The 27,233-nt window shown below is 45.5% G+C and overlaps 3 protein-coding genes across 6 annotated transcripts in view; 1 reads left to right on the top strand and 2 right to left on the bottom strand.

Annotated features, from left to right (window-relative positions):
- The window catches only part of LOC108158827 (protein enabled homolog), a 72,247-nt gene extending 69,748 nt beyond the window's left edge, over window positions 1-2,499 (bottom strand). For 3 of the 4 annotated variants that reach the window (XM_017291526.2, XM_017291524.2, XM_017291525.2), the window contains exon 1: window positions 1,367-2,497. The gene's annotated coding sequence lies outside the window, so the exon portion shown is untranslated. Of the gene's footprint in view, window positions 1-1,366 lie in introns of all 4 variants that reach the window. The other variant, XM_017291528.2, reaches the window with a different exon arrangement.
- A 780-nt stretch (window positions 2,500-3,279) lies between these two features.
- LOC108158831 lies at window positions 3,280-4,176 on the top strand. The gene is made up of 3 exons (XM_017291534.2): window positions 3,280-3,391; window positions 3,443-3,826; window positions 3,891-4,176. The coding sequence occupies exons 1-3, from the start codon at window positions 3,352-3,354 to the stop codon at window positions 3,971-3,973; spliced, it is 507 nt and encodes a 168-aa protein (XP_017147023.1). The 5' UTR covers window positions 3,280-3,351; the 3' UTR covers window positions 3,974-4,176.
- An 899-nt stretch (window positions 4,177-5,075) lies between these two features.
- On the bottom strand, window positions 5,076-25,089 carry LOC108158829 (E3 ubiquitin-protein ligase MYLIP). The gene is made up of 4 exons (XM_017291532.2): window positions 24,352-25,089; window positions 6,278-7,296; window positions 5,565-6,209; window positions 5,076-5,496 (listed from the first exon to the last, which is right to left on the bottom strand). The coding sequence occupies exons 1-4, from the start codon at window positions 24,436-24,438 to the stop codon at window positions 5,187-5,189; spliced, it is 2,061 nt and encodes a 686-aa protein (XP_017147021.1). The 5' UTR covers window positions 24,439-25,089; the 3' UTR covers window positions 5,076-5,186.
- Between the last annotated feature and the right edge of the window lie 2,144 nt (window positions 25,090-27,233).

Here is a 27,233-nt window from a genome sequence, read left to right as displayed (position 1 = left end):
GCTGAGTTTTGGGAAGTTTTTTGCCAACTTTCAGCGGAACAAAAATGTAATAATAAATCTAAAAATTGAAATATGAAAAAATAGCAGAGAAATAGCAAAGAGAAGAGGAGAGGATGGTTGGGAAATAACTGCGAATATTTGCACTTTTCATACATATTTTCTCTTTGTTGCAATTGAAGTTACGAGCAAAATTGAATTTTAAAATTTGCATTGGCCAAAACCGAAAGGATACAGAAACGAAAGAGACAGAAACAACAGAGCCAACAATAGCGACATGAAAAACATAAATCCTGTCCCGACCGAAGGGAGATGGGGACAAAGAGGGAGAGAGAGAGAGAGAGAGAGAGCATAAAATGGAATTTATTAAATAGCATTCCGCGCAATAAACTCTCGCACAAAAATAAAAATGCTACAAAAACACGCACAGACGCACACATGCACAAAGAGCGCAACGCACACCAATACCAGCATTTGGACATGCAATTTTATAGCAGGACGTCGTCTCTGCCACTGCCTCTCCCTGCCACCCGTTCCCCCCTTCCAAACAGTTGCAAAGGGAAACAGGAAGGAGGAAAGCGAAGCCTTGGATACCCTTCCAGACGCATCTATAGCAAGGACTTCTAAGGCAATCTCTTCTACCGATTCGATGATAAATTTTTAACAGAAATAAATTGACGAATAAGACGACCAAGAAAAGACTATAGCCATTGCAAACCCCTGACCAAAATGCTTGTACCCTTTCCATGAAAGCGTATAAAATTGGGGAAACAAAAGCAAAAGCCCGCACAACATTTTTTCCATTAAGAGCCCCCCAAAAACCTGGACAGGACGGCTAAAAAGGGCCCGAGAACGGTCGAGGGTTCGAGGCTGGGGAATAATCCGCCAATCAAAAAGGAATAAAACAAATAAAAATGGTAAATTAATAACCGTTCTGGTTTGCCAAAGGTCCTCGGGTACGGAAGAGCCGTGATACGTCGGATCCAATGAATTGACATTTAATTATTGTGTAAATCATCATTTTTATTTTTCTTTCACCCTTTTTTCCGATAAATTAAATAACCGTTTTAATAAAACCGTTGGGTTTTCATAAAGTTAATCAAAAATGTAACTCTTGAACAGAGTGATCTGTAATCAATATAGTCAATATATCGTATCTTCAATTTTTAATTGCACTACGGGTATTACGAAATACTTGGTCTATGGTTCGGAATGGATGCCAGACTTTGATTGATTTAAATTAATTGAATTTTCAATTTGGCTGGCGTCTGGACGAACCAACCGAAAACCGGTTTCCACCGACTCAAGGCGATCCGAGCAATTGAAGAAACGTTATTTGAATGATTGTACTGATTGTTCCGATACTGACCTGTACTTTGGGTTTTGTTTGGGTTATTCCAGTCGCTATCCGCTGCTAATCCCAGGCATGTGTGTGTTTGTGTGTGCTCACTGAGGAAGCCCAAGGAGAGTTAACATCTGGGTGAACCACGTGGGAGACGGGCTTTGGGGGAATTAGCAGAGGGCTTAGCAGAGGGGCACGGCAGGGCAGGAAGACTCAATGGGGATTTAACTTAACTGAGAGCACATTTGGATGCAGGCACTTTTCTTGACTTTCTTTTCACACTCTCTTCGACTCTTTCGCACCTCCTTCTCACATTCTTTGTTGTTGCTTTTGAAGCTTTAAAGGGCACAAATGGAATATGTTTGGATTGGTATTCTCAGCTGTTTTGGGGTTTCATTTCTTGTAATTACGCGTAAAAAAACTTAATTGAATTATTATTGCTCATTTCTGTTCTTTTCATGCTGATTTGTGCATTTGTGCAATTGAATTTCTCACTTTATTCAACATTTACAGAATTCAGAACAGCATTTTTCGCTTCATGGTCACTGCGGTGGTCTCTGCACCAGAAACGTAGACAGAGGCAGTGGCAGAGCCAGTGACGGTGACGGTGACGGCGACAGCGACGGCTACGACGAGGGCAACGACAGTCGACACCATTTCACCGGCGACGAAAACGACAACCACAACCGACGAGAATCTCGATCACACGCTGCTGCTGCTGCTCGCGCTGCAACTGGTGCTGCTCTGCCCCCACGTCAACAGCAGCCAGCCACAACAAGAACAATATTTGTACGTAATAATGTTGAACTGTTAGCCAAGGTTTAAACGCTTAAAGAGTTTCTATCAGCCTTAAGCAGTGTGCCCCCAACACTTTCCTCTCTCTCTCTCTCTACTTCTGCTGCTGCTGCCAGAGCGAGCGCTTATCCAATTGTTTGCTTTTTGCCTACGCTTGTTGCTGGCGCGCTGCTTCTGTTCTGCTGCTGTTGTTCTGGCGATTTGCTGGAACTCGCGAGTGTCTCGCAAGTGCTTTCGAATATCTTAATAATTGGCACAATCACCCGCGTGTTTTCGCCGACTAGCGCAATTATTTACGTGCAATTTGAGAAATAGAATTTATAGAAAAGTGCAGGTTCACAAGAGCTGCCTCAGAAATATACTGAAGCTACGTCACATATTTAAAAATATACCGTAAATATACTGACGAATTATTTGTATTCAAGTTGGATAATCGTTTTGGATATTCCGTGGAACTCATAATTTTATCCGATTATTGCATCAATTTCCTACAAGACTGGTTAACTTTAAGTTCTCATCATAATTGGATTGTTTATAAAATAAGGTTTAAACAAAACCGGTCAACAACAATTTCCACTAAATAAATTTAATTACATGGTAACTACACATTTGCTACATATTTACTATATTTTCATGTAATTAACAAAGGCGACACCTGAAGGGGAAATGTTAACGTTTCAAAAATTTTTGGCCGTTTTTTTTCATATAATCCTCATGGAAGCGCCAGTGTGAAAAACCTCCGTTATCCAAAAAAATGAGATTTGATGGCAAACAACCAGGAATTCGATTCTGAAAAGATTCAATTCGATGTGGCCTGGGACATGGCTCTACACGGTTTCTACATTAGACAAGAGGGTGAGACCATAACGCGTCTTAAGATATACTGGAAAAAAAAAAAAAAAATACTATGAAAAGTATACAAATTGCAAGGTGTGTGAGCTAGATGGGGTGGCAAGAAATATACCAAAATATACCGTCTTATTTGAAAAAAATACCGTAAATGTACTGAAGATTTGCTTTGTTCCGCAATGGTGATGGCAGTCCTTCGATATAGTGTGCGATCGCAATATCGATGCAAAGTATCGATTGGAGCCAGTGCTGCCACCTGTCGTGAGCAACACAGCGTAGCCACATCCATGAAAATAGTTTCAACTTTTTGAACATTGTATTCAAACGGAAATCTGTTGAACAAACAACGGAAATCAAACAACCACAAAATGAGATTAAATATGGTTGCTATTGTCACCATCCTCATAGGTAAGAATACAGTTGCAGAAATGCAATAAATCAAGCTCTATTCCATTGCAGGATTGGCATTCTGTCCATTATTAACGACCACAACTCTCCGTGAAACACGACAAAATACAACAAACAAAGATGATGGGACAGCCCAAAAGATCAATGAATCTATTTCCATGCTGAACAATTCACAATTCGTGGATGATCTGAAGACATCCGTCAAACGTATCCAGCAAAACATTGAAGAGCCATTAAAGAAGGAAATGCTGCCCAAGCAAATCTTACTGCCCCACCTTATTTTTGCTAACATGATAGAGCCCATCGTTACTTATGAACAACGCAACAACACGATCAAAACGGAGGAGTCCAATGCTGGCACAGGCCTTCCAGGCGGCAGTCTATCCCCCAAATTAAGCTACATCCGACTGATTGGTGTTTTGATTGACCATATCTGTGGGTAGAGAGTATCTTTTCTTTCTAGATTACCTACTGATCCTGCTCCTAACGCCCCCTGCAGGGTTGACTGCTTTTGAATCACCAAAAGAAGGTGCAGCATCCTCAGAGGAAACTCCAAAATTGACCAACAACACGATAATGTGAGGAGAGTTCGATGAGGTGTGGTTGTAGAGTACATGAGAGGATTTTGGCGATATTTATACATATATTGAAAATACACTTTATTTTATATCATATTCAGTTTTAAGTATGGCAAACAGAAGAACCAAAGACAAAATCAAAACTTTTAAATTCAGTTCAAAGTGGAGAAAAGAGTGTGAAAATCAATCAACTTTTTCAAAAATAGATTCAAAAAATAAAACATAAATTTCTGGTTTTTTCATGGGTAGTTTTTTGTTTTATATATATATGTATATATGTATGTATGTATATTGTTAACATTTATTATTAGTGACTATTTAATATCTGCTGCGGAGATATATCTTCTTTATCTTTTCGTAATTTGATTCCGTTTATATGCAGGTTTTTGCAGGTACTTAGTACTAGTTTTTGCTCCTTAGATTTGCGATTATTGTACGCTTGTCCTATGCACACACACACACAACACTCAGAATATACCCTACGTATGAGAATTGGGGCTTCATTAAGGGCTGTTGGTGGTCGGGGTCGGGGTCGGGTTGTGGGAAATACTAAACAGTGTCTAAGCATTAGTAAATACATCTCGAGTTTAGTTGGTAAAATTAGCTAACATTTAGTAAGTAACACCGATGTAAGTAGTCGCTATGTTGTACATTCATGGGTTATACATTATCATATATCATCATCTCTGATGTCGTAAAAGATATCGCTGATCTATAACGATCGTATATATATGTATATATATATAGATATATAGTGTATAGGGTGTATATGAAACAATCTGCAGTTATAGATTCTAGGCGTATAGGCTAGGCATTGAAGTCTTAGACGAGTTTAAATAGCACTTTCTCATAGAGTCTACAGCTAAACAGGTATACAGATCGATCCTACAATACATACATATATCTATGTAGATGTATCTAAAGCTAGCTAGAGTTAGAGTTACGTTAGAGTTAGGTTCCAGTTTCTTATGTCCATAGAATACTTGAGTAAAGATATAGCTAAGATTGTTTGACAGAGTTCTCTGTTATCCCCTCCCTCCCCGCACATTCCATTCATTCGGTTGCTTGATTCGTTTTTGGTTTTGATTTTTGATTTTTGATTTTGATTTGTTGTTCCCTCTAGATTATGGTCATAGTGGATGGTTTTCGGATGATTCTCAGACAATCGGCACGCACACCCATTCCATCAGCCGGAACAGCAGCGAGCACAGCCAATTCTAGGCGGCCGTCGTGACCTTGGCCTGGCCGCCACCAGGCTCGGCTGTAGCTCCAGCTCCTGCTCCTGCTCCTGCTCCCACTGCTCCTCCAGCAGTTGCCTCAGCTGTCACTGCCGCCGTTGAGATCTCGTCCAGCTGCAGCTCCGTGTCGTTGGGCCCATCGCTGTGGATGTGGATGTGGCTGGTGCTGCTGCTGCTGCCACCACCGCTGCCGCCGCCGCTCTCCGACTGGCTGGTGCGCAGCTCCGGAGGCAGATAGATTTTGACCACGCTGGTGATCTTCACCCGGCAATTCGGACAGTTGCTGCACCTGTAACGGGATGGGAAGACACGGTTAGACGCGGTTGCAGGAGAGTGGTCAGGAGGGGGACTACTAACCTGGCGGCACACTGGGCACAGGCAATCACGTGACAGCACGGATTGAACACTGTGTTGATGGCGCGATCCATGCAGATCTTGCATTGCATGGCCTCGGATATGCGCGTGTCCACGCAGCGCTCAATCGCCGCCTCACGCGCCTCCTTCTCGCGTATGGCCAAATCTATCTTGCCGGCCATGGAGCCACCACCAGCACCTGAACTGGGGCCGGCCCCAGCCCCAAATGCTTCGGAGGCGACACCACCAGCAACAGCAACGGCAGCAGCAGCCGCACAGCCATCAGCCCCGGCCTGGACAGCCGCATCGCCGCCGCGCTCGTGCAGAATCCTCCGGGCCTGATCGTGCACCTCCCGGCACGTGTGCTGGATGTCGAACACATAGCGCTTGCCCAGCTCCGTGTCCTCCTTGAACATGGAGGCAATGGTGCCCTTGAGATCCCGGGTAAACTGATTGGTCACAACGCCCCGCACCTTGTCGCACACATAGAAGGCGTGCCGCTCGGTAATGGAGCGGTAGAGGCCGGCGGCAATGGGCTGCTTGGGCAGCTTGATTTCGAGCTCCTTGCGATCGTTGTGATCGTCCACGTACTCCAGCTTGAAGGTGCGCCTCAGCGACTTGGCAGCGGCAATCGCGCCAAAGGTGATGCTAACGAAAAGGAATGGAGACGATTAGTTTCGGGGATTTTTTGGCGGGGATTAGCGGGCGAGACTCACCTTTGTTTCTCACCCCCACGGCAGACGGTGATGCCATGGGCGCCCACGGCAATGTCGCACCGAGTGGCGCTCTCGTTGGTGGTGACGCCGCTGAAGAGCTCCTCGCCATAGCCGGCCAGGTCCTGGATGGACTGCAGCAGCCAGTACTTGGCCGACTTGGGGCTCATCTGCAGCTTGGCCAGCTTTCCGTGCTCGGTGGCGATCTGTCTGAGGTAGTCCGAAGGTGGCTCTGCCGCGGAGGCATTGGCATCGGCCTCGCTCTCGGGGCTGGGCAGGAACACGTACTCCTCGTACATGCGCAGCGGATTGCTGGCCAGGCGCTCGTCCAGCCCCGTCTGGCTGCTGCTGTTGCTGGGGCTGCTCGAGCTGGAGTTCGAGTGGGTGTGGGAGCAGGTGTGGGATGTGGTGGCGGAGGCGGAGGTGGAGGTGCAGGCTGAGGCGGAGACAGAGGCCGAGGGCGATGGCTGCAGGCTGCAGCTGGTCCCGGCCAGCGGCAGGGCACAGTTCTCGATGTGCTCCATGGACTTCTGCTTGGACAGGCGTCGCTTCTTGAAGCTCAGCACGTGCTCCTTCTCCTTGCGCTGCTGCTCCAGACGCTGCTGCTGGGCCTGCTGCTGCTGCAGCTGCTGTTGGGCCAGCTCCCGGCGCATCCTCATGGGGCAGTCGGCCCTCAGGGCCGCCTCGTTGAAGCGCAGGCCATCGGCCTGGCAGAGCAGAGCCGCCAGCTTGGCCGCATTGCTCCAGTCGCTGGCCGAGAGCCGGCCCTCCATCAGGTCCCGGCGGGCCTGCATGTAGAACAGATTGCGCACACTCTCCTGCAGGATGAAGTGCACGGGCACCCAGAACTTGACGCGCAGGGCCAGCATCAGTTGGATGCCACTGCCGCTGCTGCCGCTGTCGCAGGACAGCCGATTCCTCAGATTGATCCACTGACGCGTCTGCGTCTCCTTCTGGTTGGGTGTCCAGTGCTCCAGGCCAAAGTATTCCATCTCACAGATGATGTTCAGGGCGCGACAGACCTGAGAAAAAACAGAGTTTTCGATTAGACAAAGCCCATGTAGACAAGAGAGCTATTCTATATATTTTCAAGGATGGTTGGGTGTTAATTAAAGTTAAAGCTTAGCTGAGGAGGAGACAGGGGCAGACGCATTCCAATCTATTCTGGATCAGCGGCTTATCAATTCAAGTTGGCGGAATCTGTCAGCGACATACGGCTCCCAGCAGCTTCAGGCAAAGCATGTCCTGTCAGTAGCGCGGCCTGTCATTCTGCCGTGACAGCAGCAGGAACAACAAGTGCCGGAGTGGAGGAGTGGAGGAGCGGAGGAGCGGAGGAGAAGTGCTGTTGCGGCTGAATTGCCAATTGTGGGCGATGGTTGGGGGTGGTCTCTAGAAATATTTGCTTATGCAACGAGCGTGTCATCATTTGGAATTGGCACAGCAGCCATAAGGATGTTGTTTGCGAGGACGATGGTGACGATGATGATGATGATGCTGTTCCAGATATACGCCTCCACCCCCGGGACCCGCCCCATTTGCATTGGTTGCTGCTTCCCAAAATGAAATTCCGAAATGTCGAGAAAAAGATGAATTTGTTTGTTTTTCGAAACTCCGTTCAACAGGGGGCATGCCCCCCCGCCTCCTCTCCAGCAGCACTTTGCATAATAAGACACACGTGTGTACCTGTATCTGTATCTGTATCTGTGAGCTGTGGCAGTCAAGGCAACAAGTTGCTCACGCATCAACGCGTTCGCACAATTTCTTGCCCTCTGCTCCATTTTCATTAGGGGAAAAGCCGCAGGAAAATGAATGTTTTCACCCCGTGGCGGATGCTTCGGTTAATTAGCTATTTAATATCATGTTTAATAAAGGATTTTTCCGACAATTCCATCTCGTTGTGGTTTTGCCCACACAAAATTTAATTGAAACAAAAAATTTCGTATATATAATCATTCAATTTTGTTGTTGTTTTCTGTGGAAAAATTGAATTGCATATTATTTGGCGCTAGGCATTTATGCAACATTTTTTCACTTGATTGAGCATAATGGAATATTCCATAGATATAATATAATATAATAGACTATTAGTACGAATCCATCCAGCTTCGACAGCTTTATATCTGGCGGCAATGTTTCCCTAAACTGTATTAAACATTTTGCAGCACAGCATGTCCTTAAATTTCGGCGAAAACTCTCGAGAGGATTCACTCGATACGCTCTCAGATACAGCACACTCTCCCCAATCCAATCTTCCTTTATGGAATAAGCCCCACGCCATTCTTTGGGCGGGTGGGGGGCACAACTTCCGGCACAGCTGGCTGCCTCGCCTCGCCTCGGAGATGAACATCTCGAGAGTCGTCTCTTGTCGGCTCTACACAGTGCCGTTAACAACCGTTACCAAGTTGCCACACCTCCTATGCCGCACTAGCGTGCTAGTGGTGGAAGTGGCATGTAAATTGATCCATGTACTTGATTAATTAATTGCGTTCGGCTTGGGATTGGAATCTCATCCGGTGGCTACAACCACCAACCGCCTACCACCCACCACCTACCACAAGGTACTATTCCATCCCATCCGCCCGTTTGGAAAACCGCAGGCTGTCGACGACATTTCGGCGTCTTAATTAGTCCAGAAACGTTTGCCCTGAGTGGATTTTCTTGCCTTGGAGTGGTTTTGCTTGGCTTCGAGTGGATTTGCTTGCCTCCACTACAACTACTCATGAGTGCATTCATTTGGATTGAATGTCGTAGCGAAATTGGGTTTTGCAGTCTAATGAGAAATACAATGACTTGAGCTTTGCTTGGAATCGAATTCATTTGTGGTTTTCGTTGAGTATTCCAGATAGGAAGACAGTTCGGGGTGCAGAATTCTACTATAAAAGTTCTGGCCACATCTGGTGTCTATTAAAGCCTTAAATTGCGTTGCTTGATTTATTTATACATTCAATTGGAAGCAAACATGAAATACCAAAAATAATCAAATGCTTTATTGTATTCTGCCCATTCCACAGAGACTTGAAGTGAACACCCCAATGCTTAAATAGCACGCAAAATGGTTGGAGCATTTGATTCCAATTAGGAAACATATTCAAACAAGTTCTGGCTCATGGGAATATTTTTGTTTTATTTGGAATTATATTTTGTTGAGAGCAAAACGTGGCAACAGGCGGAGGAGCGGCGGCAGCCAAAAATGTCGAACATTCCAAGGTGTATTTGAGCGGGGTGAACCCCTTGAGTTGCCTATTTTGTTTGCCCCCCCACGCTATCGCTGATGTGCGAGAGATCTCTGGGCATGGTTCACCTTGCCAGAAATATACCATGTGTATTTTCGTGTACATTCATTCACCGCAAAAATACAAAAGAGCCTCGCTGTCTCTGCTCTCTGCCTGCCGACAAGTGCAAAGTCCACTTTTGTGGATTATTTCGCTAAAATTAAATGAAACACAAATGCAAAACCAACTCGAATTCGAGCACGAATCGTGAACAAATTTATTTATTTTCTGAAGCCAGCCACCGGCAAATAACAACAATAGCGAATTAGGCTGGGCAGCGAAGCTTGACATAACCGAAACTTTCGTAATTCTCACTAAGGCAAGACACAAACAAATCTGCGGACCGGGCGCGCGCGCCCCACCAGGCAAATAGGCAGATGGCAAGAGTTTAGTACCGCCCGCCCCTCCACTGATTATACGACTTAACGTCTCTCGTAATACCCTGCAGCAGATTATTTGCTGTTATGGCCTATCATTTGGGTAGGTAGTAAAATCAGGTAGAACCGTGTAAAATAACACAAACAGAATGTAACATCTGTTACTTCACTTGAGGTCGAGCTTCTTAAGAGAAACAGGTACATAGATTAAGAGAGAGCTCTGCTCTGACCGAGGTAAACAGCAGCGACAAGAAAGAGTGGGAGACAGAAAAACAAAAGAGCTTGGCATCGTATTGCTTTTCGCTCTTTTACAAACAATTTTTGTTGTTGTAAACGAAAGACAAGTCATGGCAGCGGGAGAGGGGGGGATGGTGGTCCACATGTTGATGTCGTGAGAGGGGGCAGGCAAGGGGGATCTGGGTATGACTAGCATGCTGGCTGGCTGCTTCGGTGGCGGCGGCTGGCACAAGAAAACCCGACCAGTGTCGCTTGCAATGGACTTTGGACCCCAGTCTTCAAAATGCCGTTTGGACTTTGGACTGGCACTCGCCTCGTGAGTGGTTTTGTTGTGATGTTGCTCTCGCATACTTGTTTGTTGGTCTTGCTACATATGTACATACATACAATGTATAATTGTCATTGCTCTTTGCTGTTTGATCGCAGCAGTGTTTGTTGCTGCCAGCCGAAACTGTAATGAAAAAACTCCTCGGCGGCTTGTGACGTCAGTTAGGCAACGAGCCGTCGCTTTGGACTTTGTACTTTTGAACTCTTGTTGTGCTTTTGTTGACCGACAGCCAGTGCGACAGAGAGAGGCTGAACAAAGTCGCTCTTGCAATTTGCATGTGCCGTAAACGTTTCGCTTATCAAATCGAAAAGTTAATTATGCTTATTAAATGATTAATGGGATCACACGTGCTGGAAGAGAGCACATCGGGGGATATCGATCGCTTTTATGATACAAAAGAGAAATACATATGTATGTATAATACGAATGTTTACCGTAGAGAGCGGAATGAATGCCTTCCTACTAATCTTTCTGCCTGCGACGCGATCTACAATATAAACGAAATGAATAGACAGGCGGGAAGAATGACATATCCGTGCATAACAGCTTCTCCCTCGTTCTCATTCCCATTCCCCTTCTCTCTCTCTCTCTCGCAACCATAAATGGTTAGAACATGTTAAAGTTGTTGTTGCTGGCGGCAAACCATGCGCCAGTCGAGTGATCACCTCTCTCCAACATGCCCTGAGGCTGGGAACTAGGTGGAGTCCAAGACACAGAGAGAGAGAGAGAGAGAGAGAGAGAGAGCAAGAGTGAGGGGGTGGCGTGGCAGAGAGAGATGGAGAGATTCCCCCTCTCCCATTGCCTGCAGAACGAACACAAATTGTTGGCAATGAAAATGCACTTGTCTGTAGGAGAATGGGATTGGCCGGGCTCTGCTGCTGCGGCTGCTGCTGCGGCTGCTACTGCTGCTGTGCTGAAACAGGTTCAATGCATTGAAATTAATGACGGAACGCGCTCACGGGCTCTGGCCATAAATTGCACTTAATTACTTATGCGCGGAGACCGAGAGCACGTGTTGGCCATGTGCGCCACTTCTCCTGTGCAACGGAAACTTTTAAGTCAACCCCATCTTTATCAACCTGCCAAGCCCCCCCCTCCCCCTGCAGACCACTCTCCTCCACTCGCTCTCAATAGTTGCTATAACTGTTAATTGCTGACGTGCGAATGGCCAATCATTGCGAATACGAAGCAAAAGCGAAAGAGGTAGAGGAGGAGGAAGAGGTGGATGAGGAGATGCTGTGCACAGTCTCTTAACATATTGTGGAAAAGAAAATGTATTTTAAATATTGAAAGCGAAAAGCGACTGCAAGTGCAATTTCATTAAAGCAGACTCTAAGAAGCCATCTGCTTATATAATCATGAAATAACACAGACCGTAGATCAATATGACAAGGTGCAGCGATGAGAATATTTCAACTGATGAAGGCGTGAACAATTGCGCTGTGGATACTGGGGGTTCCAACAAATTATTCCAGGTGCACCTTTGCAGTACATTTATATGTAAATCAAGTTACAGAAAATTTCTCGAAATATTGCTTAGAACAACTTTTCATGGCTTTCGAATAGCTAAGCGAAATCTCTTCCCCTTGGATCAGCATAAAAATATTACACATTGAGAATCAAGAGAATGTTTTCGAAAGGAAGGTGAAACTGTCAGTAAATAAATGCAGTGCCAATGTGCAATGCCCTTATCAGTCGATTCGTCGTTTGTTGCATTCGCCAGCCTACATGCGTACATATGTACTAGGTGCACCCCCCGTGACCTTCAGCTGGAAGCGCCTCGACCTTCAGCACCCGACACAATGTTGAGCTACACAAAATCCAATTTCGCTTTCAATTGAAAATGACAGGCCAAACTAAATAGTTGCTACACATGTAGTAACTAATCAATTTTCTAATCCCAATAATCTCACATTTACAATTTAATGTGATTGAAGGGCGAATTGGAAAGAAAAGGCCAGCATTTGTGCCGAAGTTGTGGATACCCTAGCGCATTGATTGTTTTTCGGCTGAGCTTCGGGGAAACTACAGCGTTCGTGCAAACAGCTGGTCAAAGCCGCAATACCCTCTCCCAGGGTACTATGTGAAAATAGCTGCAGTTTCAGTTTTTGTGTGTACTCTTCTTTATTTCGAATGGGAGCACGTGTGTTTCGTACCCTCTCTCTCTCTCTGTCTCTCTGTGCATTTAATTTCTGCAGCAGGCCTAGGCAACGGCAGCAGCAACGCCAGCTGCGGCAGCGACCGACTGCACATTGGACTTTGATCGTTGGCCATAAATCGTACAGCAGAAACGAAACAACCTAAAAGCTAAAAACAAACAACAAGAATACGAACACAAATGCATTCAAAGTGCACGCTAAAAATGCAATAATAGCTTGAGCAATAGCTTTGGTGTGCGATAATAAAGTTAATAACAATTTAGTCGCATAATGCTCCTCTAATGCACCTTGACCTGCCACCGATCCTACTCTTATGCTTCCGCACTGTCTCTTTAACCGTCTTTCTTTTTGAAGAGAGTGAAAGCTGATGCTCTTAATTAAAGCAACATCCTTGTGCGGCTCTCTTTCTGTTTCTATAGCAGTGATCTCCTCCTCTCCCGCCACTCCGCTGCTGCGCCTCTACTCAAGAGAAAGCTGTCTTTTATTCGCCTCCGTTTCGTGTGCAGTTGACATTTAATTGCGGTTCATTGGGGGAGAGCAAAGTTAATGGCGCAACAGCGGCGCAGTCATAAAGCTCTCCTTCTTTGCTCTTTATGTTTTGGTTTTGGTTTTCGCCTTTGTTTTGTCGGGCAATTATGGGTGTCTGTCCCCAATTTGTTGAGTGATCCAGTGCGGCCTTCTTCCTGCATTTTTAATGAAAACGCTTCTGTCGCTGTTGCTGTTGTACGTGACTTTTGGCACAGCCTGCCGACGGATTGCGTCAACGGGCGGAGCCAGCGCCAAGTGCATGGGGGGGCGGGGGGAGGCTGCAGCAGGTCTTAAATAAAAATTATGCTGATATTTGTATGCATGTGCTCCATATAAATAAAATCAGGGCATATCAGTGTGTGTGTTTGTGTGCGAGCCAGAATGTCCTGCTGCCAGTTGCCATAATTTTTCTCGTTTTTCTCTTGCTTTTTGTGTGTTTCCCTTTCCTTCTGGCCGTCGCCGCCGCCGCTGCTGTTGTTGTTTGTTGCCTCTCGTTAAGTATGCGTCATTTTCAGTGGCTGCCACTTTTTTTTTTTTTCGCATGCGTTGCGCGAAAATGCGGAAAAGCCGCAGGGGAGTGGTCTCGCCCGACCGCCCTTACACTCCATTCCACTACACTGACTCATGGACCCCCCGCCCCCCACCCCCATCCTTGGAGTTGACTGCAATGCAAACAAGCCCTTAACAAAAGTAACAGCGGCAGTCGAAATACATAGGAGAGTGGGGCAGGAGGTGAGGGAGGGCCAGCCCCTAATTAGCATGTCGCATTCCCAATTGCCAGGACGTGATGCCAGGACCCAGAGAGACCCGCTGATTGTGGATTCATTTTGCGGTCCACATGAAAATCCGCGAGTGCGCGAGTGTATTAAATTTTATTAAGTTTAATGTCAATTATCGCATTAGACCAAACTTTCCATTAAACCCAATCAAAGTTGGGCAAAAAGTTTAAAGAGAAATCCCCCATGGCAACACAAATTCAATTTGCTTTCCATACAATTTTCTGTCATAGTTTTCCATCGACTACGAATCACATTTGCGAACTTGATAAATAACATTTAGGGTCTCTCTTTTTACTCGGCTAAATGAAATGCCTGTCCTGTAAGAAGAGACGAAAACTTTTACAGCAGGCAACAACAAGGCAATGTGAAAAGATGGCTAGAAGAATGTCAAGTGCACACATCCTAGAGTAGGGGAGGGGAGGGGTAGAGGAGAGTACGAAATGTGGCATGTTGTGGCATGTAAAGATGACGAAATTTTCTGTTGCTGGAGATGCATATTGTAGTCCTGTGTGTGTGTGTGTGTGTGTGTGTGTGTGTGTGTGTGTGTGTGTGGCCAGAGGAACTTGTAAATCTGAATCCAGAGGTCATGGTCTCTTCTCCACTCAGCCAAGAACTTGGACAATTGTCGAGATTTTATCTCTCGGAAATGTTTAAAATTCCAAGCAAAGAAAAAGTAATAATATAACAAAAAATTGTTCCTACTTAGAGAGGATTTTGTGTGCCTGTGTGTGTGGAAGGGGGGGGGGGGGGGGGGGGGGGGGGGAGGATGCATAATCAGTTTCCGCATTATGCGGCAGGCCACAAAGGAAGTGGCAGCCAACCAAGTGGCGGTTGGCGGTTGGCGGTTGGTGGCGGATGGCGATGGGGGCGCAATTCCCAAAAAATACTTGTATAATAAAGATATCAGAAAATCGGTTTTTTGGGGCCTGGGCCCATAAAGTTTACATAAAGCGAAAGTATCCTGCTGCAGCTGCTCCTCCTGCCCCTCTCGGATGATTTATCCGTTCAGTAACACGCCCTCGTCTCCTACCTCCTTTTCGGGCTTTGGCTCTGAACTTGTTTACCCATAAATCCGGCTGGCAGGGCTGGCAGGGATTACCATCCAAGTTTTGCAGCTTCCCCTCCGCCCGCCCACGACCTGGCTTGGCCGCTCTCCAATGTATTTCAATTAAGTTATCAAATACACACAGACACACGGTCTCTCTGTATCGCCGTATCCGTGAGTGAGGCAACAACAAAATGTATCTTTTTTATATGTAATATTATATATCCCACACACAGACGGAGGAGAGCCTGTTGCCAGGTGCCACAACCGCTGCTTCTGTCTGCCTTATATTGATTTTCTTTTTGGCCAAAACCGGCCCCCCACCCAGCAACCCGTGGGCCGAGCCCCGAAGCCATTCCCATGTTTGCACTTGATAATTCCGCTTTGGCATTTGATATGCAAATGGATGTCGGGCCAAATACATAATAATATATCATTTCCTGAGTTTTTCCTGAGGCGCACACATTGAAAATTGCCCAAGGATTGGCCTGCCTGTCGTGCCAAGCCGCATTTATTCTAATTGTAAATTGCATTCGACCTTGAGCCCGTTTCGGGCTTGCAGGGCTCCCAGGGCTCACAGGGCTCACAGGGGGGGGGATGATAGGATACCGGAAATCGCGCGTGACAGGCTTAAGCTAACAAGAAAAATACCTCCCACACTCCTTGACCGCCCTGAGCTGTTCCTCCCCCCGGGCCACCCCCTGAAAGCTCTGATGAACATTTGCCAAATGGCAATTTTTCACTTCGTTAAAATTTTAGAATTTTTCTTTTCAAAGCAATTAAGTGGCGGAAAAGGCTGCTTTCCCAGGCAAGGGACAGGGGGAGGGGTAGGGACAGGGGGGAGGGACAGGTGCACTCCCTATGGAGACTTTGCCATCTGTCCAGACTGCAGGTCTCGGCTCCCAGACAGAGATTACAAATAATTGACGGCTGTCCGCTGCGATCTGATTAATTCGCAATCAATTATTCAAAGTTACAAAAATAATTGTTTTTAATGCAATTAATTTATTCTATAATTCTATAATTTATTATACAATAACTTGCATTGCATTTACGCTCCCCTGAACAATTTCCAATAAAACTACAAGAATTCTTATCCTTCAATGCTTCATATTTTCGGGAAATACTCTTTCCATTCGAAGAACTTTTTCATTCAAGAAATTTCTGCTGTCCCGCCTTAAAGCCAAGAAATGTTCGTCAAGGCCGAAAGTGTCCCTTAAAGAGGCTTAATTAAAAGGCCATTATCCCAGCGCCGAATGGGCCGCTGGCCGTGGAAAAGCCTTAAACAATGCCAGCCGCTGGGCAGTGGAAAAATCACATTTAATTAAAAACACTCGAGGTGTGGGGATTGGGGAGGGACGTTGTGGAATGGAAAACATTTTGGAATGCGAGCAAAATAAATTGACATTTAATTGAATTCGGGAAATTCAATTGAATTTGATGGGGAAATCCGTTTAGGAGATGAAAACTTTATGACTGGGATTAATGGCACTACGGACGGGCTCTGTGTGGGGGGTGGGGGGTGATGGGTGGGGGGTGGTGGCTCCGAATCCGAGAAAATTGAGCAACATTTACCTTCCATTTTCGATTCATTTGGCAGACATAACATACGTATTATATACCCTCTTCTTTTATGGGGCTTAATTCCATTACTGAGTGGCTCCTGGCCCCGCCATATCTTATGGCCCTATGAAAGTTCTTGGCCATATTGAAGTTATTCCCCAATTTCACATGTAATTTCATTATCCAATCGTTGTCTTATGGCTGGATCCCTTTCCTGATCGGATTTATGGACCCCTCAATGTGTGATTTCATTTTGTATTATTTTTTTTTATATGAGCTTTTATTGCCTTTCTTTGTTTTACAGGGCTCTCGCTCGGCGTCGCTCACCTCCAGCTCACCGCAAACATGTGGGTAAAAGAAAGGCCAAAGAAAATAATAGTGAAAGCCACACAGGACTCTGCCAGGGGGGGCAGGGACCAGGGGCAGGGGGCAGGAGGCAGGGTTTGTGTAAAGAATAAAAAAAAGACGAATACGATGGAGAAACAAAAGCTTTGCCATTAGAGACACATCAAAATGGCACTCAGCGTGGCGGAAAGGGTGGGGAAAGGGGGGGGGGGAAAGGGTGGGGAAAGGGGTTGGAAAGGGGTGCCTGGGGGGTGGGGGCCAGTGTGGTTGGTGTGGGGCCTTCGAGGTGGTTGGGGGAACCATATTCGAATACAATGGAAAGGCATTCAATGCATTTCCACCGCTTTGTGGTTTCGGTTCTACGTTTGTTTTTCCCTCTCCCTTTCTCTCCCTCTCTCTCTCTCACTCGCTGTGGTTTTTTCGGTTGCATTTTCACGCAATTTATTGTTCTCGCGCTTTGCCTCTTAGCTCCTCTCTGGGCCCCCTTTTCCTGGCGAAATTTCACTATTTTTTTTTTATTGTTTAATATTGTTCTAAGCCGTGTTTGCTTGGCCCACAGTAAGCTTTTGTTGTTGTGGCATGCAGGTGGCGGTTGCAGTTGCACGCGGGATGCGGGGGGATGCGGGGGGGGGGGGGGGGATGGATGGGGCACCATATTTCCGCTCAGTTGTTGTGCATTCAGGTTTCTATGGTTTTGCCTCGTCCGCCCTCCTTCCGTCTTACTTTTAACCACATTTTTCTACTAGCTACGGGGAAAGCAGTTCAAGGATAATATGCAAAAACCATGGAAACAATAGATAGCACTAGAGGGGGGTGGTGGGGGGTTGGGGGGTGTCGTGGGCTCTGTAGAAAAGTGCCGGTCGGCGTCCGCCTGCTTAGCAAATGACATTATCATTTGACTCCACCCCAAGCCCCCCCCCCCCCCAATCCGCAAGCCGCCGCATTGATTTTACTAAAAATTTTGTCATTGTCATGTGCAGGCACGATTTCTGCATCGCCATAAAAGCATTTCAAGCGCTTACACTGAGAGAAAAGGGGGGGGGCCTCAAGAGCCGAGCCTGGCCTGCTCTCTTCTTCGCTGCCTCCTGCTGGTCTTTCAGTGTACTTCTATGGGGGGAGCCATTGCTCGGCCAGCGGTAATTGCATTAAGTGTTGGCTTAAAAGCAACTGCCATCCATCCCCTCCTTTGCTCCTTCTCTCCTAATGCTTTCCCTTTCTCCTTTGAGAGCGCATCTTTCCGCTTTCAGCCTTGTGTGTGTCGTCATTGTCGCTGGATTAGCTCTGGCCTCCATGGCATGCTTCTAATTAGCCACTGGATGGCTGATGGCCTGGCCAACACACACAGTCACAAATGCACAATTTGTTTGGCTTTAAGCATTCAATCGATATGCGAGGAGAATCCCAAGAAATGGGATCCCGTCGGGTCGAGAGTTCGCGGCTACCACTCAATTCTTTTATAGTTTCCTCTCGCTCCCACTCTTTATGGCGTGCTTTGGCACGCGAAAATAATTTCCTTTTGATTGGGCGCGCCTCGAAGAGCTTTGCGAAGCCATTTTCCAGATAGATTTGCGGGCGCGTTGCCAGCACACGGTGTAAACATAAACTGGGGTCTGGCAAGGACGCACATTAAAGTACGGGCCGAGGGGAAGGGGGGGACGATAGTGGAGCGAGGACGCAGACAGGCTGGCGCGCGCACGCACAGCACAGGACAGCCTTGGATGCCCGACCAGCAGCAGGGCTGACGGGCTCCAGGAACTCCACAAACCTCAACACCCAACAGAGCAGAGCACACACATGCCAAATGCCCCAAACGCAGGCCCAGGCACAGGGTCACCAGGGTAGCCAGGGTTGCCAGGGTTGCCAGGACTGCCTTAAGCCATTCCTCCTTCGTTTTACCTGCGCCCGTGACCTTGAAACTCTCTTTCACCCTCTTCTTTTGTGTGTAATCGAATGGCAACCCAATTAAAAATGACTCCTCTGGCAATTGGTTGGGTGGCCTGGCAACCCTGGCCTGCGGCTTGTTCTGCATTTTGGGGACAGGCCCCAGCACCGCACGCACTCAAATGTCCGTCCAGTGAACATGATAAACGCCCTGGCTGCACCCAAAGCGACATAAAACTGATGGCACCCCCCCCGGTAGCTAGCGGTAAATGCAGGGTTGCATTGTGTGTACAAAGAGAGAGAGGGAGAGCGAGAGAGAGGGAGAATGAAAGTGCATTTCTGGCAACTGTACCAATTAATTCCGAAATTGGCAAATGCCATTGGAGTGGATGGAGAAGCAGAATGTTTCAGATTTCGGTTTGGATGTAATTGCTTGGAAAATTAATTTTTGCCGAAACAAAGGGTGCTAAGAGACAGAGAGGAGGAGAGAGAGAGAGAGAGATCGAGGAAGTAGAAAAAGAATATCGAATTGATTTGCATAGAAATGGCATAAATAAATAAATTCTCGAGTGAATATTAAAATATTTTGGCACAAAATATCTGCGAATGCATTTTATTGCCACTGCCAAAGGGGGGGTTGGGTTTGGGGGTCGATGAGCTCTGTTTTCGCATTTCCCCCCCCCACCGATGAGTCAGGGACGGCGTACATTGTGTGCTCTCTGTCCGGGTTCCAGGGCTGGACTAATTAAACGGTAAACAACAATTAAACAATGCCACCAGGCAATGGCAATGGCAAAGGCAAAATTTATGTCTTTGTTCGGAATAACATTGCTTGCCCTATGCGTTCATTTGTTTTCCGGTGGGAGAGAGAGAGAGAGAGAGAGAGAGAGAACTTTGGAGCAAAGTCTATAAAATACGATCCCAGGCGAATAAAGAAATATATTACATAATCTATATAGTACAAATACCAACACAGTGGCACGTATGGCATATGGCAGCAGGTTTTTTTTTTTTTGCAGCTTGTTTGAGCTTTAAAAATTGATGGCACATTCCTCGAAATAATTCCTAAGGTGGGGCAAATATAGAAACTATTTATAAAATAAATACTCAAAGAAGACGTAAAAAGAAAGCTAATCATTGGGAGACTCTTTTGATATTGAACAAAAAAACAGATTTATTGCCCCTGAAAGGTGGGTGTTTCGGTTCGTAGGTGGATCTCGCCTTAAATAAATCTGTATTGAACTTTGGTTATTTGCTTAAATTGTTAGCAGCTCAATGAAATCCCAGCAACTGGAACAGGCAGAACACACAGATACACAGACATGCATGGGCTACAAAATAAATACAAATAACAAATAACAAATACAACAAAAAAAAAACATATTAAACTTGACAGAAAAATATACAACAACAAATTGGTAAAATCTTGCTTTGTTTTGTGCCTCTTTGCGTTTTACATTTTGTTTGGCAACAAAAACCACTCAAAATGGAGAAAAGACAGACACACAGATACAGAGATACAGAGATACAGAGATACAGAGATACATATATGCATGTATCTCATTCTTTTTGTATAACTTGTGGCTAAAACTCTGTGGCCCGGAAGATCTCTCCAGTGCCCGTGGCGTGCCATTTAGGCCAAGGCTAAAACAGGGCGTATGCTTAATATTTCAGCACTTTAAAACTTTTGCCCCAAGTAAGTAAATAATAAACTAAATCGAAAAGTGAAACATAACTGGGGGCAAAATTTCAATTCCAACATCTGTTTGGGGGGGAAAGAAAGAAAAAGGAAAAAAACTACAACAGAAATTGCGTTTTACGAATGTGGAAAATACAAAAAAATTTCAGCTTATTTATCATTTTACGCCTTGATTGCGGGCTGATATCTGTCTTTGGTATCTGCTTCTACCTCTGGTTCTTCTTCGCCTCCTCCATCTACCCCTTTCTCTGTCTCTCTTTGTGATTCTGTTTTGTGTTGTTGACACCGCGAATTATAAGATATTTCCACGCTGCTTATCACAAGAAGGTGATAAAAAGGCAGAAAAAGCGAGGAGGCGAGAAAGCGTTGAGAGAGTCGCACACTTTTTCAGCGCCTCTCTCTCCCTCTCTCTTTATGGCTAATTATACGCATAAATATACATAGATACAGAGATACCCAGATACACAGTTGGATAGATACACATAGCAAATGCCTAAAATGCTTATCTTTGGAATACATTTCTGCCTTTCTGCCTTTCTGCCTTTCTGCCCCAGAGCTCGGAGCTCTGTTGAATTGGCCTTTTGTCATGGCATGAGGCAATGACAAGCAAATTGGCCAGCGGCTGCTGCACTTGACCCACCCCTCCCCCTCCGCCACCGCCGCCGCCTGCTCTCGGGGCTGCAGCTGCCACTTGAGCTGCCTCATCAAATCTCGCCCCCATGCCTGCCGCCTGCCGCCTGCCGCCTGCCGCCCAGTCGAGAACTTGCCTCGTTGCCGTCTTTCAATTGTTGCAAGCTGCACACTTGAGCAGAGCCCGCCCCCGCCTCTGGCTTGCCCCCCACACTTGAAGCGTGTTGAAGGAACTCATCAGCCCCCACATTCCTCCCCGTCCAACCTTTCGGCTCAGTGCTCGCAAATAAAATTATTTGCCTCATCTGGAATCCCAGTAATCAGATATTGTGCCAAAGTGAAGGATATCTATAGGAAAATGTCGTGTCTCTAGAGTATTAATATTCGTTTGATAAGGTCACTCCCCGTGGGCAGCGCAATCCGATAAAGAATCGCCAGCCCGAGGTTGACGTCATCCGCAGAGCCGGCATACAGTGGAATAGAGCAGAGAAATACTGAAGTATAGAACTGCATTTGACCAGGGAAGAAACTGGTTCCATTGCATCATCGAACGATCGATGGATCTATAGATATCTATCTGCCATCTGCCCGGCACGTGATTTGTCGCTTAAATCGTCACAAAGTAGTGGAGTGGAATATTCCCCATGGACTTTGCCCTGTAACAACAGTTGCTTGGAACATGCTCGAAAAGTCAATACGGAAGAAGGGCCCACTCCAGCCGCAAACAGACCGAAGAGTCAACAACTCGAAAGAGGCGACGAGAATTGCAGTAAACAGCAATTACAAGTAGCTCTGTGGATAATTGCAACAACTGTTGCACACTGTCTCTCTCTCTCCCAGAGTTGCTTAGCGGTGAAGGGCAGAGCTACTTGGGCGATTCCGACATGAGTATTACAGAGTTTGGCAGTTGCAAATTGGTACACCCACATGCCTCATGCCACATGCAGCAGAACGGACACAATTGTTAAATCGTGGGGGCAACAAAAAAGTAATACCACTTTGACATGCAAACTCGTCGAAAGCGTAGCCTAGCGTCTGAGCCCTAAGCCTGGAAGCCCACAACCCCTTAGCCCTGGAGCCGTCAAGACTTGGCCCTGACGTCAGGCGCAAGGAAACTTTTCGGAATGCGATTTCGTTTCTGAAACTTTGTGGCTCTTGTTCGAGCTTTCGCCAACTTGTAATTAAAATGTGCAACCAGCAGCAGCAGCAGGAAAGCAATCCGCCAATGGGGCTGGGGCTGGGGGAGGCCGGAGTCGCGGATTGGGATTGGGGTTCATTAGCCAGGGCGATAAGGCAGCAGCAGCAGCAGGGCAACAAAAGTTATGTAAACTCTCTTATCAGTTCATTTACACCCCACGGTGATTATGGACATTTCTCTGGGCTGACCTTCAAATCCCTTACCTCCGTCTCAAGGGGTTGCCATGCGGCTCTGGCATCGATAAGAGGCCTTGATACCTTGAATTAGCCTTGTGAAATAATTAATTAATTATTATTTTTAGTTAACTGAGTCACGATTTACATTTGGACACTCCGCTAGCTATCGGTTACAAGAACGGCGTCATTCATGTGATAAGGACTCGGGATTGGACTTGGGATTCAGTCTGACGCACACAGACCATGAAATCAATTGGTTTAACAATGAGATTAAGTGATGACAAATCTGCCCTGAAAAATTCTATAAATATTTGCCAGATGAGCCCCCCAGATAGGGGTGTACGTGGCTTGGGGATGAGAGTTGAAAGTCCAGAAATCAGAGTTGACAAAAGGATACTTGATAATTTATGATTCCATTATTCGAAGAACAAAAGTTTCCTTGGTTCAGGGTAAAAACTAATTGAACTTTAATTTCAAATCAAATAATCCCCCCACCGATTAGGTTTAAGTAAGCCCCTCCCTCCCTTCAAATAAGTTATTTACGCCCCAATTTTGGTTGTTGCTGACAATGTTAAACCTCAGTTAAGAGGTGTTCATCAGATAGTAGTACGGCACATATATGGCGATAAGATAAACCCCCCCCCAACCCCATACACTTTCTGCTGGCTTTCTTTCAAGGAAGATAACGAATATAAAGGGAATATAAATGCGTCTCTTGATAAATTTCTGCCCGATTAGATTGCGCACACAAATACGAGGCAAAGTCTTAATTGGGCTGGAAAACAAGGGCAGGGCAGGGCAGGTATTGTCAAATTGGCTTTAATCTTTTCTGCCAAAGAGAGGGAGGGGTGGGGGGGGGGGGAGGCCCTGAGTAACAGAACACAGAAGCAGCTGCCTCAAGTGTTTGCACTAACCGTCTCTCAAGTGCTGCCACTTGGACATTGAACGCCAGAGCCCCCAGTCACGGATCAATGCCAAGACCATGCCGGGGCCAATCTTCAATCGAACCTCTAGAGAAATTCTATGAACATTTAAAGCTCTCATTGGCAATGAATGCATATCCCTGTCTGTCTGTCTGTTCCCCCAAGAGACAGCATTTACTGTGTACTTGGCCTTTGCTTTTTGTTTTCCCTTCTTGGTGTTTACTGCTCGAAAGCCCCACCTTCGATAAGGGAGCTGCTTGAACCTTCATGGGTGGGCAGCAGCACCGCACCTGCCAGTGGCGGGCGGAGCAACAATTCGGCATTTCAAATGAATTAGCGCAAAAACTAATAAACAACAAAATTAGCCATGGCCCCAAGGGCTGATAAGGGGGAGCTCTCACTCTCTCACTCCTCACCGGCTGGTGATAAGTGTAGCCGCCCCCCCCCCCCCCCCACAGGCATTAAATTGAATTTGAGCTTGAGATTGAATCGAGTGCTAAAATAACACAAAAACAATGAATTCAGAGTGGCATTAAATTAACATTTTTAAATAAGTTTTTTTTAATGAATACAGGTCTTGCCCCAGCCTTAAAAATTCCATCATTAAAATGAAATGAGAAAATTGCTTTCAAGTGCAAAAACTTGCGAGATCTAATGGCCGTTTGATAAACGTCGTCCTTTCCCTTTCGCCGGCTCCTGACAAGGGCCCCCCCTCATGGTCTCAGAGGGTTAAATCGAAAGTTGCCTCATAGTCGGATAAGCAGGAGTGGGATAGGATGAAGGGCGATCCGACCACTCGAAGAGAAGCCCTTGATGTGATGTTACTCAACGATAAACCACCTTCTACACAGTTCTAGACTTTCGTTGGAGACATTCTTCGAAAAGCGAAGGTGCCCTTTGGTTCCTTCTATCCTTGGTTTTCATGGCATTCACTCACCTTCTCTAGACACTCCTGTCCATTGGCTTTCGGATCCCATTTGACGGCCTGTTGTGTGCCGTTTGGCAAGTTAACAATGCACCACATTTTGTTGCTGGTTGCTGCGTGGTTTTGTTGTTGTTTAATCGTTGATTAGTTGTTGAACAGGTAGAAGCGCGGCTCAACGTTGGTAAGTGCCTGCAGCTTTATATTTGAAACAATTGCATTTGTTCGGGTTCAATTGGCTTCCGCCTAACGCTGCTCGCAGCTTACACAAAAGCCAAAAGCCAAAAGCCAAAGCCAAAATCAAAGCCAGAGCTAGAGCCAAAGCTACAGGTTGCTTTGTTGCTTTTGTGCTTTTGCTGCCGTTGGATATTTTTTGCAATTTGCGTACCAAATCCAATTAGACTTGGGTATTTGGTTCAGTTTCAATGCCCGGAATATCTTGGGATTCGTTCCCTTTGTACGGGTGTTATTCTGTTAAATTTTCAACAATTTCGCACTGGTATTTTGTTCACATTTTAGCGGCTGAAACGCACGCACAAATTTCACTTTTTAGCTCTTTGCTGCTACATATAAATGTTTGATTGTTGTTGCTCAGGTTTTTTATAGCGTGTGTTTTCCTTATTTTTACGCACAAAATATATTTCACGATAGATAGTTGCAACTGCGACTGCGGAACCTTCCGCTTATTCACGTTCGAATAATAGTATCAAGAAAATCTTTTAACGCAGAACCGCTTGGCTCAAATAACGGGCGACTTTTGAAAAAATCAGTTGGCCGGTAACCAGAATATATATGGCGCATATAGTATATGCATTCGTTTGGGAAAAGAGAGCGTTCTCTTTCGCTGTATGTTAGCTTAACAGAGACCAGCAGCCGAGAGAGAACATAAGAGCTGTTAATGTCAAGCTATTTGCCTAAGAGCGAGAAATATTGCCCGCTAAGAGAGATTTCTGTTGCTAACATTTCTTGTGGTGTGTGTGTGTTTCAGGCGCGCTCTCTCTCTCTCTCTCTCTGTCCATTCCAGCTGTTGCTTTGTTGTTATTCCGGCTTTTGTTATCAGATTTTTGCGTTGTTTTGTCGCTCTGCAGGTAATTTGTTCGACGACACGGGCGCATGTGCAACTCTCTCAATGCAGCAGCTGTTTTCCCTTTCCTTTGTCTGGTGTTTTCTGCTTTTCTGTTTTGCGACCAGCACAATGCAGGTCTTGTCGGAATTGTTGATTGTGGGATGGGATGAAATGGATAAGGGCGGCAATAGAGTGAGAGTGGGAGAGCTTGGATCTTGCCATTGATTGTATGTACATATACCCTACCCCCTCAAGATACCTAATGACAAAAAAGGCACAAATAGCTGCAATTGTAATGATCCACCTGAAAAGGTGTTTTCTTCTTGATGGAGTAAGCATTTTATAGGGCGACACGATATGGCATGTAAATACTCGTATATTATGTACATATTGTATGTATCTGCAGGCCAGACAAATGACAGGTGACACAGACAGGCAAGGAAGGGCACAGCTCACATGTTTTGTGGTAGCTATTGTGGTGCATGGTCTAGAAATGACTTTGGGGGCAAACGATGGCCCATTTGGGGTTTCCGTTTCTATATGTACATAAAATCAATATCACTGCAATGCCCATCGGCAAATGACAATAGACAATGATTGAGCGACGCAACTGATGGATGGGGCGAGATGGCGAGAAGGGGGTGCTTTGTTTAGTGCCCGCCCCAATATCGAAAATTCATTTGTCTAACCTTTGCAACAGAATATGCAAATAGAGAAGCCCCTCCTGGGCTTCAGCTGCATAATGCATCCAACAAATTTGCCAAATGTACATTTAATTAGATTTTGCGGACATCACAGGGGCAGCAGTAAAGATTGATAGGTACATCCATTTGGAGTATTTTATTATGGAGCAATTATCATAAAATATGCAAGGAGCCAGGACCGTAAACATATTTATGCCGTTGGCAGCCAAAGAATTTTGGTACTAGGGGTACTCTGCTTCTAGCATCGTCTAGTAGGCCGACAAAGTTGTGGTTGAAACAGAATTAAAGGCAATCGAAGGAGCTGTGGAAAACATAAATAATTATTAGTTCAGTTGGTTAGTAGACATGCATTGACTAAGATATTATTCTCAGTGTATGATCTTCTGTTAGCTGCGGTTCGGTCTCTGTTATAGATTAGTCTACATGCTATGCCCGTGTAAATGTAAAGTAACAAGAGCAGAAGCAAATTTAACAGAACAGCTTTTCGGCTCTGTTAATTCAAAAGAGTAGCTTTTCTGTCTCTGTAAACTTTACAGAATAGCTTTTCGGATCTGTTAAAAATGTAGAAAATAATTTAATGTAAAAAGTAGAACATATAAAATGTAACATTATTAAGGATAAAGAGAATAATTTTCATTATAATTATGAATTATATTATTATCTTTCTATTGTATGAAATAATTGTGTTTGGGTTGTCGTCGTCGCTTGAAATTTGAATATCATGGATAAATATTTATCCCACAGATACAAATGGATCTGGCAGATGGCGGTCCATCGATGGTATTTTTTATTTGTTGCTTAAACAAGTGAGACGGGGGCTTGCCCCCTAGTATAAATAAAGAAACGAATTTATTTAAATGTTCCGTTATTAGCACGTTGGCTACTATCATTGACGGCGGAAATCCCTATGTGCAATCAGCCGTGAAAGCGGAAGATAAAGAAGCTATGCCAGACGACTGTTTGCTGTTGAAATTGAATCAATTATACCACTTTATGACCCGATAGGAAAGTCTCGCATTTATCAAAAGTCAATATATTGTATCTTTCTTTTCCTTCGGTGGCACACACTTCAGCCTCATGCCAGGGATCGGATCCATGAATCGTGATCATGATTATGCTGTTGGACT

The sequence above is a fragment of the Drosophila miranda genome, chromosome 3 (assembly GCF_003369915.1).
Source record: "Drosophila miranda strain MSH22 chromosome 3, D.miranda_PacBio2.1, whole genome shotgun sequence".
NCBI lineage: Eukaryota > Metazoa > Arthropoda > Insecta > Diptera > Drosophilidae > Drosophila > Drosophila miranda.
This window is presented reverse-complemented; position numbering and strand designations above follow the sequence as displayed.

Excerpts from the sequence above, each read along its gene's own strand:
- LOC108158831 (XM_017291534.2), top strand. The coding sequence starts at position 3,352 with ATGAGATTAAATATGGTTGCTATTGTCACCATCCTCATAG. Across the intron at positions 3,392-3,442 it reads TATTGTCACCATCCTCATAG|GATTGGCATTCTGTCCATTA; the intron begins GTAAGAATACAG and ends ATTCCATTGCAG. Across the intron at positions 3,827-3,890 it reads TGTTTTGATTGACCATATCT|GGTTGACTGCTTTTGAATCA; the intron begins GTGGGTAGAGAG and ends CGCCCCCTGCAG.
- LOC108158829 (XM_017291532.2), bottom strand. The coding sequence starts at position 24,438 with ATGTGGTGCATTGTTAACTTGCCAAACGGCACACAACAGGCCGTCAAA. Across the intron at positions 7,297-24,351 it reads GACAGGAGTGTCTAGAGAAG|GTCTGTCGCGCCCTGAACAT; the intron begins GTGAGTGAATGC and ends GTTTTTTCTCAG. Across the intron at positions 5,497-5,564 it reads TGTGCCCAGTGTGCCGCCAG|GTGCAGCAACTGTCCGAATT; the intron begins GTTAGTAGTCCC and ends ATCCCGTTACAG.